The sequence below is a fragment of the Lytechinus variegatus genome, chromosome 5, assembly GCF_018143015.1.
Source record: "Lytechinus variegatus isolate NC3 chromosome 5, Lvar_3.0, whole genome shotgun sequence".
Taxonomy (NCBI): Eukaryota; Metazoa; Echinodermata; class Echinoidea; order Temnopleuroida; family Toxopneustidae; genus Lytechinus; species Lytechinus variegatus.
In genome coordinates, this window is record NC_054744.1 from 6,443,543 (window position 1) to 6,456,928 (window position 13,386).

General features: G+C 35.6%; 1 protein-coding gene across 2 annotated transcripts in view; it reads right to left on the reverse strand.

Moving 5' to 3' along the window:
* LOC121415154 (major facilitator superfamily domain-containing protein 12-like) overlaps positions 1–13,386 on the reverse strand; it is a 60,466-nt gene that overhangs the window by 11,839 nt on the left and 35,241 nt on the right. Inside the window, exons 7-11 of one of the 2 annotated variants that reach the window (XM_041608288.1) lie at positions 9,978–10,070; positions 8,961–9,053; positions 6,818–6,985; positions 1,125–1,219; positions 355–378 (exon numbers count right to left, since the gene is read on the reverse strand). In XM_041608288.1, the coding sequence (XP_041464222.1) occupies positions 355–378; positions 1,125–1,219; positions 6,818–6,985; positions 8,961–9,053; positions 9,978–10,070 (473 nt within the window). The remainder of the gene's footprint in view (positions 1–354; positions 379–1,124; positions 1,220–6,817; positions 6,986–8,960; positions 9,054–9,977; positions 10,071–13,386) is intronic. The other variant, XM_041608289.1, reaches the window with a different exon arrangement.

Here is a 13,386-nt window from a genome sequence, read left to right on the forward strand (position 1 = left end):
TGGTGATGCGACATTTGCTCCTGCGACAATTGCTCGGGTCTTTAATATCTCAGGAGGCATAGGGTTAGAGTTAGGATTGTAATAGAGTTTTTGGTTCAGAGTAATGTAAAAAGAAGGATTAGGGTTATTTGTCGCAAGAGCAAATGTCATGCATGCATCTAGGAAGCACAGTCACTCTGCTTTTGAATCGAGGATTATCCCAATTAAAAAAAAAATAAAATTAAAACAGCATTATCATGGGAGCCATTATTACACTGCGCTGACTTTATTATATTATATTGTTATATTTTTTTTGAGAAACAAGAGTTTGTCACACCCCCCCCCCCCCCCCGTAGCGATAAACCTTATTTTTACCTTACAACTGGATAGACTGTTGACCTAGGGTAATCATGTAAGGTATATGGGAAGGGACAAAATGAATACGACAATCAATAGGAATGTAAACATAAACAAAAGGGAAAGTGAAAAAAAAATGGTCTGCAATGGGACATGTAACATTGAGAACATATATGTTATATGTAATACAATAGGAAAAGATCTTGTGCTAGGTCATATTCAAGATGGTCATCAGTCCTTGTCAGGAAAAGAAACTTGGAATTTGCAAAAAAGGAAGAATGCCAAGAATTTGGCTTGACCAATTACATTGGTCAAAGTGCATAAACTCAAAAGTTTTGCAGTTTCCTTTTTTTCCTACAATAGCCATAATAGCTGTGTAAATCCATTGCTTTCACAATCTTTACCCAATATTCAACATAGACAATTTGGAAAACTTTTTTATTGTGAAAGTCTTACAAGTAACACATTCTTTTTCTTCTAAATTTGCAAAAGCACATCGATATATACCAAAGGAATAATATTGAATGGAATTTTCCTATACAGAGCAGATTAGCGCAGAAGTTTGCAAGGTATGGCAGAAAGTTGCTAATTTTCAAAATACTGCTATGAAATATATAGTGCACAAAAACTGATTTCAAAAGCATGGATATAATAGCACCAAATCATAATCACTAATTACCAGATTGTTGATGTATAGAAGAAATTTTAAATGGATTTTAACAATTTTTTCATAGAATACAGGTATATGTAACATCCAATGTGATATTGGAAGCTGGTATGATACTCACACACACGGCTGCATAAGTTGTATGATTTCGACAGCGATCCCGTTTGACAACTTGTCTGTGAAGCTCATTGCACCGTACACAAATGCTCCACTTTCCTATTAAAGGTTAAAGCAGAACAGAAATACAGCAATATGGCAATGATGAATTCAATTCAATTCAAGGTTTATTAAAAGCATGAGTCGCAGCCAAATGGCTGAATTGTTCATGTATACAAAGCAAAAACAATCAAAAGACTCATCACATATCTCAAACACTAAAAAACAGCAACCCTTGCAAAAACTGACACGAGAAACATGTGTATAGGCAAGAACACCTAGGCAATGAAAACCCATATACATGTATATAAGATAATGAGGAAAGGGCAAATTAAAACAAGTGGAATGCCTCTGGCCGTCTCACCTGCATCACGCGGTTCAATATAGCAGCAGTGCTGACTTTGAATACTACTCTAACTCGCACAAGATGTTCAGTGATACATGGTTACTCTTATGTCCACTTTTTATGAACTAGACCAATAAACTTACAGAGATATGATGGTTATTCAACAAAAAACCCCAACATGGCCAAAGTTCATTGACCTTACATGACCTTTGACCTTGATCATGTGACCTGAAACTCAAACAGGATGTTCAGTGATACTTGATTACTCTTATGTACAAGTTTCATGAATAAGATCCATAAATTTTCAAAGTTATGATGGTAATTCAACAGATAACCCAATTCGGCCAAAGTTCTTTGACCTTTGACCTTGGTCATGTGACCTGAAACGTGCACAGGATGTTCAGTGATACTTGATTACTCTAATGTCCAAGTTTAATGAACTAGACCAATAAACTTTCAAAGTTATGATGGTAATTCAACAGATACTCCCGATTCGGCCAAAGTTCATTGACCCTAAATGACCTTTGACCTTAATCATGAGACCTGAAACTTGCACAAAATTTTCAGTGATGCTTGATTACTATTATGTCCAAGTTTCATGAATCAGATCCATAAACTTTCAAAGTTATGATGGGAATTCAACAGATATCCCCAATTCGGCCAAAGTTCATTGACCCTAAATGACCTTTGACCTTGGTCATGTGACGTGAAACTCATGCAGGATGTTCAGTGATACTTGATTGACCTTATGTCCAAGTTTCATGAACTAGGTCCATATACTTTCTAAGTTATGACGTCATATCAAAAACTTAACCTCAGGTTAAGATTTGATGTTGACGCCGCCGCCGCCGTCGGAAAAGCGGCGCCTATAGTCTCACTTTGCTTCGCAGGTGAGACAAAAAAACCAAAACGAAACACGTAAACCGTAAAAGATCGATAAAAATATATGGATACTAAAATAAAAGAGTTGATTTTCTCAATCATTAGAAACCTTGATATTGCAAGTAGGCTGGTATTGCTTTCAAATGAGCAATGGGTTAATTGATTGGGCATGTCTTTATTCAGGAGATCTATAAAATATGGTATGGGGTTATTGCGAAATCGATGAATATGAAAGTGTCAAGACAAAACCTGTTTGAAGTATGTTTTACATCAGGATGCAGCCAAACCTGTCTCTAGTGAACACCAAATTTACCTTCCTTTTAAAAGTACTAGAGTACAGAAGAGTGACATCATCAATTTTCACTTTTGCATTTCACCGTTTTTTATACCATATTTTGGTAGAGCATGATGAAAAAAAAACCCACAACCCAAATATGGTGAGAATCGGCCATGGGGCCCACAGATATGACCTCATGAATACACAATTAGCCCCACAGAAGTCAATGTATTATTGGCCTGGTTTGAAGAGTGAGGAACCAGACCATTGACTTCAACGGGGCTAATTATGTATTCATGAGGTCATACCTTTGGCCCCCATGGACAGATTCTCACCAACTTTTGGAAGGGGGGGGGGGTTCACCATGCTCTACCAGAATATGGTATCAAAAACGCTGAAATGCAAAAATAGAAAAAAAATATGACGTCATCACTTCGGTACAGTTCAGTACCTGTCCATATAAAGGCCACCTGTCTACAGTGGCTATTTCTGCTTCACATGAGTGGCCTTAATACACAGGTTTTAATTTACATGTATATAATTGTGAATCATAGACTCATTTTCAAAAGCCAACATTGTGCTGTGACAAATATTTGTTCTCCAAGGCTACAGTGTATACACCAAACAAATATTCATTTTTATATGAACAGACCAGTAAAAGATTTTATAATGAAAGCATAGTCCAAAGGCTGAAGACGGTAGTGTCACAATATTGTAAAAGAAGACATACCAGACTTTGATTCCCTACCCCCCCCCCAAAAAAAAATTGTTTTTGGTTCTGAATTACGTAAAGATTAGGTTTAGGATTTATTTAGTTTTGAAGGTTAGGTTTTATGCTTGGTTTTAACATGCAGATCTTTTAATGGAGCAAATGTAATTGAACCGAATCTGGGCCCTGTTGTACAAAGAGTTACGATTGTTCCGATCAATCGTAGCTCTATGGAAATCCATTAGTGTCATAATTTTGCACAATGTCCTTTTTATGCAAAGAGAAGCCAAGTGAATTTTCAAGAAAACAAATGAATGCATGAATATACATCACAGCTAGAAAATATTTTGAACAAACATGCATAATAGATGTTGACGTTGCTGGCCGTCCATAGTTGCGATTGATTAGATCAATCTAGTGCTGCAGCCAAACCGCCGAACCGAACGGAAGTTCGCCGAACTTGGCACTTCCGAACCGGACCGAACCGAACCAAACTCAAAGGCCTGGTTCGGAAGTTCGGTAAAAAAAAAGGTATGTTTGAATGCAATGCGTGAATGCGATGACTACATAGATTTAAGTATAAAATTAATAAAATATATATTGGTTAGTGATTGTGCACATAGAGAATTCCATTCAATATATTTTTAAAATCCACTATGATAGCTCCCATCTTGTCTTTGATTGAACTGTTATCAACTTAAGAATATTTTATTAACATAAATATATTTTTTCTTGATAAAATGAGGGGGCATTTTGAAGCTAAACTCGGTATAAAAATGTGGTGTAATTACGTATTGCCGTAATTGATCGTGATCGTAATCGGACCTAATAATTTTGTATTTAATAAAGAAAAAGAACCAGACATAAATTCATTCCTCGTAAATGACAAAGTATGACAGTTTCGGTCTCGTGTTTGATTAAATTTTTATCATTTTCATTTTTTTATAAACATGAATAGGCCTGGGAGTAAACATCGATTGATCGAATGGTTCGATTGGCATGCCGCCAATCACCAATCGATTAGCAAAATTTACACTAATCGAATGTTCGGCAGATCCCGATTATGACGTTGGGATAACTCTAATACCCAAGTAATAAAAATAAAATGACAAGAAAACAATGATGACAGCTGTTTTTTACAGGTTTAAAAATTATGTTACCGAGGCTATGTTTCAAAAATTATCAATGATTGTATCACATTCACAGTTACATACCAACATGATAGCACTCCGAAAATGTTAATCCCACCCGACCTTGCCCTCATACACAAAATAAGTCATTGTGTGCGTGCACAATAAACACATAACCAGCTCACTTGAGCTGATTGGACCTTCGGATAGCCAATGAAACTTTGGGAAACAAAGAAGCGGAAGGCATGTGGTTCCCTTATCAGGAAAGGTCATGACTTCAGAAATAAATTGACCCCTCCCCCATCTGTGTGTGTGTGTGCGTGTGAGGGAAAGAGAGAGGGAAGGATAGGGGGTGGGAGCCGGAGAATTTCTTTCATGTTTCAGAACAATGCAACCTTTTTTTATATCCCCCTCAACCAATGAAAACTACATTCCAACACGCGCCCGCCTTCACCAGTACTTTCTCGACTAGTCTCCAAAAATAGACCCAGTTATACATGTAGGTTCAAATGATAAAAAAATCGTTATTTTGAAAGGTATTTCAAATGAAATATTTTTTTTTAATACATGTGTAGCATCGTGGGCAGTGCCACAAGTGGAGGCGGGGACATGGTGTGGGCAAGGGATGAAAATTTTCAAGTGAAATGCTCCACCTGGGCTCAGTCTCAAAGAATATACTTCATGAATGAGTTGTTTACGTCTTTGGACTCGGCGGGGCTGATTCATTTATATGCAGGGGTGTGGCACTTGGAGGGATGAATGCATAATACCAGGGTACCAGTATTAATTTAGGAAAGATTTTCATTGGAACAATAAACTGAAAGATTTAATCTCATTTCATGAAGTTTCTTTTGATATAAAAAAATCATGGAGAAGGGGGAAAAGGGCCTCATTTATGCTAAACATGTGACTTTGATGGAGATTTCTTCATGGGGGGTCACCATAAAGTAGGTCAACTATTGTGACTTAAAAGACGTTATTCCCGACGAACAATCGAATCATTCAATTATTTTTTCAGGAAATAATCGAATGGTAATAATGACAATCGTCCCAGGCCTAAACATGAATATATTTTTTCCTTATAAAATGTGGGGACATTTTAAGCTTAACTGTAGTAGAATTACGTATTGCTGTAATCAGATGTACATTTAATTGAAAAGACATAAATTAATTCCTTGTGACTGACAAAGTAATGGTAAAGTGTATATATTCCACCTTCTGAAATTTCTATATTAATATAAAAGATAAATAAATAAGAGATGAAGGAATGAGGGTGAAAAAAAAGATAAAAATTCAAACCAAATCAACGCATGTTCCCTGATCGATGTTCCGGAAATGGTTGGTAAGGAAAGTTGAAACAGGAAGTCCAAACAACCTGCTCTCGGTCGCTATTATACAGGTGAAATTCGTATTCCAAACTTGAAACGTTTTTCCATTGTCAATATTTTCTTAAAAGTGGTTTATTCTGGCCAATTACTGAGAATGAAATGATAAATTATCAGTTCCGTCTTAGTTCTGACGATCAACGCCGAGTGATTTCACAACACCAAAATACGCAGTACAGTCCCATGTACTCATTTTCGTGTTAGAAATATGTTTGAAGTCACGTAGCGTCGATCTTTCTGGACCAAGAATGGACTGATATTTTATCTTTTTAAAGTAATTCATTGACCAGATTTTACCACTTTTCAGAAAATAGGGACTTTCTAAAACACTCATATTCTTTGGAATGTGAATTTTACCGGTATAATAACAGTTGAGTGGAGGTTGTTTGTCTACTATTTCGACATTCCCGATCAACACTTTCCAATTTGAGAAGCTGCGTTGGCAATGACATTGTAATCGATCATGATCATAGCTACATGAAATAATCATGAAAAAAATATTCTGATCTTTGTAATTCTGTTTCTGTCCTGATTCTCTCGTTATCAATATTTTTTTCTTTTGATTTTTTTTATTTTCATTTTAAAAATGAAAGTAGAAATGACTTATTATTTGTTAATTAAAACAAAAGAAAGTTCAATAATTATCTTAACTATTCTTTTTAGAAGCAAAATTTATTATTAATACATGACGGATCATGCAAGAGATTACATGTTTGTAGGTCGGCGATCTTTATTTTTTATATGTCAAATTTAATTTGGCATTTATTGCCGAACCCCGAACCGAACCAAAGTTCGGAAAAAAATTGCCAAACTGAACCGAACCCGAACATGCCGCCTGACTTGCAGCACTAGACTAGATCAATCGTAACTCTTTGTACAACAGGGTACTGATCACACGACTGATATGAAGGCAGATGATGGTTTCTTACTGTATTGCATCCAATCAGATCAGCTGTGAAGGCAAGGGACGTTACTAATACCGTCGATCCACCAGCACCAAGCAAGATGGCCGCCCCGTAAACCTGAAGACCGATATTAGGGATAGCCATCCAGACGCAAGCACCGATGTAAAGGACGGCTCCTATGAAATAGGTCAGCTGTGGACAATAAAAAATATTCAAGACATAAGAAATCATTTCGTCTCCAACTACACCACAAGGGTATGTACAACTGATGTGTGAACTAGAGCTTAGCTGATGTGAAAAAAATCACTTGCAGACCATGCAGGATTCGAACCCACGACTTCTGGATTACTAGACCAGTGTCATAACCTGCAGGGGGGTGGGGGGCAGTCAAATGTATTGCTGTACACACGCGTAGCCAAATTATTTCCAAACACCCCCTAAACAAATTTTCTCTGTGTGCAAAATAACCCCCTAAACAAGTTTTTTGCAGGCTTTATTTTACACATTTTGGCCACGAAACAAGTTCTCGGGAAAAAGCTTGGGAAAAAAAACACCTACCCTAAATATGTCTTTAAAAAAAAGCTTTGGAAAAAAAAAACATACCCTGAATACATCTGACCATGCGATTGACCATTGACCAGTCTTTCAAAACTACCCCTTTTTTTAAATCAGTGTTTTTGATACCCTTAACGAGTGCAAGTGCGGCCCTCGTCCAAAACTGAAAAAAAAAAAAAACACCCCAATAAACAGGTTTTTTGGTCACGCATGTGTACAGCAATATGTTTGACTGTGCAACTAGCTACAGAGGCATGTGTTGTTTTTTCCCCGGGAAATAAAAAGAGAACGTGATGAAATGTTTGCGCTGCACCCTGATTTTCTGAAATTATCCTGTCTAAGTTCTTTCAGTGATCTGGATGAGATTTTTTCATGAAAAATTATGTGGTTGTAGGTAAACTATATTGGAAAATATATGTAATCAAAAAGTGAGTTTGCGTAGGATTGATCGAGTTTAGATTGAAACCTCATTTTCCAACTTACATGTACTAGATTAAATTGGAATAAAAAATCTTGGTAAATGTGCGTTCGGATAATAGAGAGATCCCGATAAGGGGAGGCCGGATCAGAGAGGTCGGACTGTATGCATGTTATACACCGCAAGCATTGACTGGCGTATGCATGCTACTAGTAAATGGTTCCATTGTTCTCAGACAATGTGGGAACACTACCTCACTCCATTTTCTTTGTTTTCATTACATTTCTTTATACAAGTTTAAACATTGGAACATCGCCATTCAACCAAAGCAAATGGAATAGTTCCAAAGCAAGTGCATCTTTACTATGCATGGGAAGTATTATCTTGGGCATGTACATGTATGCTCAATCTCTTACCAATGCCAGTGAAGACAAAACATTAACACTACCTCACTACAGGCTCTTGATTTTCATGACATTATCATACCTGCGAATGAAAAATTGTATTCTGTGATTAAATATAAAAATGTATTTTCCCAAAAAAAGTGTATTTCATAATAAAATGCGTGGTGTACTTGCTCAGCGTGACGCTCAAGCTGCATGCAAGCTAAAATGAAACACGTGCAATATCTCACCCTGGCTTAAAAAAAATGATTGAAAAAAAAAACAAATACCTGAAATTACATTGATCTAATAACCATATTTGCAAAAATATGAAATAGAGGCATATAGATTTTTCTCAATAAATTACGATTTTGTTAAATGTTTTTTTTTTTACAAAAAACATATTTTTTAAAGAAAAAACGTACTGCCGTATTTTGGTTACAAAAACGTACTAAATACGCCTAAAACGTACTTGGCAGGTCTGCATTATTAACTCACTGGAACATGGCTCTGGTGCAACCGATTTTTTTATATCACCTGAGGTGTGTATATGGAACAGGAAGTAATTACTTTTTTTATTTTCAGGGGCTCCTTTTCAAGAATTACTCCCGAAATCTGCGAGAACGGATAAGCTTTAAAATTGCAAGAAATGGGGATTTTTTAGGGCTCCTTTATTCTTATTTTTGGGGGCGAAATCACTCTGAGCCCACGTTTTTATCTTTTCGCTGATATTCAATTTGTTTCCACGATCCATGTCCGACCAGTGAGGAAGATTTCTAATCCCCACCGAGTCAACTGATTTAGCACTCACCTTTTTTCCTGCTATCCTGTTAAACGGCTTGGCTACTAGCGTTGATAAAAACCCACTGATGTACACTACAAGTGGGGCTAAGGCTACCGTTTCCTGCAAAACAAAATAAAATCAATATAGAGATAATTAAATGAAATATTAATATCATGAAACAAGAAAAATATGAAATTACATGTAAATAATATTTGAAATACGGATATGAAGGAAATACCAAAAGAAAATTGAAATTGAAAATGACTCTAATTCAATCAAATTCCTTTCATTGTTATAAAAAAAAAACTTACTGGTGATACACATTTTCTGTTAAGACATATAAAAGTGCATCCCTGTATTAAATGAAAATAAACTATGTTGTTCAATGGTTTTAAATGGTAATGATGTTCATTTAAAGCTTTCTTAATGAGCCAGTAACTGCATGGTTTTCAAAATATAAATAAATGTTAATCAATCTTCTCCTTTAAAATTTCAATGAAGCCATAAAGGGCAATATAATGTGTTCAACATACCTACTTGTATGTACATGCAGTGTCTACAGGAATAATTTGCACGATATACACAATTGAAGGGGGAGTTAGATGTAACTGTGTATGGTCTTTCATTGACTGTGTGCTATAAATATTTAGTCTTAAAATATACGTTGTCAGATATCTACTGATACTACAGAGAATAAATTGACTTATAATTATATCTGTATAGAGAAACTAAAATATTTTGAGAGGGAAAGTAATTGTTTGCTACTTGGTAACATAATTATTGTGGTATAAATGTAATAAGTAATAGCATGTTATCATTCAAGTGGGTCTATATTGCTAGAATACTCTGGCATTATGGGTCAGGAAACTGGCCAGGTTTGAGTAGTTAAGGACTCGAGATGGCACTATTGGTTCGTATCTGCTTTAAAACTGTAAAAGGAGAAGATGAACTATGCTTGAAATTGATCATCATTAATATCATTATCACTAATATCATCAGGATTTTTCATCATTTCAATCCAATTGTAGCCCATGAAGATCTTACCTTATCTAAGCCGAGTGTATCCGTCACATACATTGGTATGTATATTTGGGCTATATTCACCATCAACCTCGTAAACATATAAAGAGCTGTCACCTGATAGGAAAAGATGAATAAAAAAGAAAGTGTTTAGTCCAAGAATGGAGAGTGATGTACTCAAGATGAAAATCTTGTGGATAAAACAAAGGTACGTAGGTACGTACACATACATATTCAAGATGAAAATTTTGTGGATAAAACACAATGTATGTAAGGATAATAGTTGCATGAACAACTATACAACTTCATCATATTGTTGATGGACTAGTCTTAAAGTTGTGGTAATGATCTAAAAATGGGTTAGAACAGAATCCAATAAAATGACCACCAAAGAGTTTGTTGTATGAATAAAAGTATGTGGCAAATGGTTCTGGAAGAAAACTTGTAATTTCTATGAAATGTGCACAATAAGCACAGAATTCCATAAAAAGTTCTAGTATTTTTCCAAGCAATATTAATAAACTTATGGTCATTTATTTTGAGGGCGCTTTGAAGATAATGTAGAAGGATTTCTTCGCTCCGACAAAATCTCTCCAAATCCACAACAACGGACCTTCTTCGAACTACTTCTCAGCATCATAAGGTAATATCATATCTGATTGACTGGATTTGCATCATTTATTGATTTTTGTTGCTTCTTAAGTGTCGACAATGTCGAATACAAGATCTAAATCTGCTGCGTACACCGGCAAACTCAGTGACACGCCCATTTCTAATATGTACGCTACGGAGGAAGCGGTATCGGAATTTAGAGACCAATTTGATAAATTCTCTTCAAAAGTTCTAGAAAAACTTGATAATGTAACGTCAACATTATTATCAGTTCGGGATGAAATGAAAAATATCAAATCTTCCGTTCATGAAGTTGAGGAATTATCGGCTAATTCGGCGGCGAGAATCGATACATTAGAACGCGAGACCCTCCCCGGAATGTCAAGAATGCAGAAAGAATCCAACCAAATGATGCGTGACTCATTAATTGCGATGGAGATCCATGACCGTAAACAAAATCTTCTGTTTTATGGAGTTCCCCAGAGCCCACGAGAAAATACTACTGACACCCTTCGGAAGGTTATGGTAGAGCTTGGCTTATCCGAAGACCAAGTTCGGAATATTCAATTTGTTAACACTCATCGTTTGCCGAGGAAATCTTCGACGTCGTCATCGGCGACCCCTTCCAACCCAGACCCCATTATCGCACGATTCGTGACGATTTTTGATCGCGATGCTGTTCTTAGTGCATACCACGATTCGCTGAAACGAACGAGATCCAAGTCAGCTATCACGATTCGCATAGACTTACCACAAAAACTTAAGCAAGTGCGGTACGAGCTGAAAAAGGCAGCATACGATTTGAGGAAGACTAAGGAAATGTCTACACGAATTCGTCTCATCGGCACGAAGCTTATTCTTGAATACAGACCAAAAGCACAGCGTCAAGCGTCCTGGTTGCTATATCAGGTGTAATCAGGATCGATGTTTCAATAAATCATGTATATATATATATATAGCGATCAAAATTGAAATCATTCAGTTGAAGTTTCTGTCTTCTTGTTTTATCGCTTCAGGAGGCCTTTTGGCTAAGATCATGTATCATGTGTAAATTCGTCAACCACGTGCATAATGTTTGTAAACAAGCGACCACTTTCCCACGGGTGATTATGTTAATCTCTATTTAGGAGTGGCAAGACCCCCTCGACCGCGTTACTGCTTAAGTGCATTCCACGATTCGCTTAAACCATAGAGATATTAGCTCCATGCTTAAACGATCAAGATTTAACACAGCTACTCTTACCTTCAGCATGTGCACCGAGCTAAACGATGTAAAGCAATAGATCTGTGTTTGTATTCCATATATTCAAGGGTGACCGTGGAAAAATGTATATAAGAATTTGTCTTAATTGCGCGGATCTATTCAGTGCTTTTACAATATAAACTACTATAAATGCACCAGAGCAGCAAGTGTCTTTGTTGGTACATCGAATGTAATCACGATAGTTGTATACAGCGACCTACTGGGAAATAACCACATGTTCCTATGAAATGTTTCTTCCCTGATCCTTTTCATCCCCCTCAAGCATGTGTCAATATTGATTACTTTCCCATGGGGATCATTCGTGCATCTATGTACATATCCTCTGGTTCCCGATTTTGTTTTTTTTAGGACCAGAATTAGCTTGGCTTTGTGATTATTATTGACTGTTCAATCGAGTTCACATATTTTATATTTGTATACTCCTTTTTTTTTAAACCTATGAATAAAACATAAATGAGCTGTAAAACGAAACGATTGCTAAATTTTTATTATGATTGATTCATCATGCCTAAGTAATTTTCACAAGTATGTGATGACTGCGGATTGATAGTTTCTTTTTTTTTCGTTTGTTCTATGTACAGATTTATTGGATTAATAGTGATTTTTAGATACTTAAAGGTCTGCTCTTTTTTCCGACTGATTCACAATATGGAGACTGTTAAAATATTACAATACTATATGAAAAATATTCTATCAAAACGAAAGAAATTAGTATTGTGTGACAAACATATTACATACGAATTCTTTTTATAGATTTATTCCCCTTTTAGGAATCTGAATTATATTTATCTTATGTATGCATTTACTTTTGCTGAATGTGGTTTTGGAGGGATACCTTCATGACAGTTGTAATAGAATCTGAACAAATTTTCTTATTCGATATTGATTTCTGCTTTTTAAACCTTAGTGTAAGTTTGTATAAGATTTGCATTTTTTTTACACACTCAATGCAGCTTTAGTTTTCATACATTGATATCATATCTCTGTATCGGTATACTGTGTGTTTTTTTTTTTTTTTTTTTTAATTCTCTACTCTGCTCCTCTGATGAGAAGTAATAGTAATCTTTGTCATAACTGTTGTAAAATACAATCAAATGGAGTCAATACATTCTGTGTTCCCTGCAGTTCAGAAATATTTCCTTTCAATCACTATCTAGATGATGATGAATTTATATTGTCTGTATTTACTTTTTTTCATTTAGAAAAAAATATTAATGAAGAAAAATATAACTCTTTATCTGTTAACCCTCTAAGTTTAAATGACATTGGGAATGACTTAAATTCATTACAATTCTCACTTGATGATGATGATGATGTAATAAATGATCCTTGTACGTATATGTTTTCTGATGATTTCGTCAAAAAATATAAATCTACTCCTCAAACCTTTTCAATACTGCATGTCAATTCAAGGAGCTTGGTTCGTAACTATGATGAATTACAACTTCTACTCAATTCACTAGATTACAGGTTTACAATTATTGGAATTTCTGAAACTTGGTTTCGTAGCAATATTCTAGTTCATATGTTTGACATCGATGGATACTCAATTGTCCA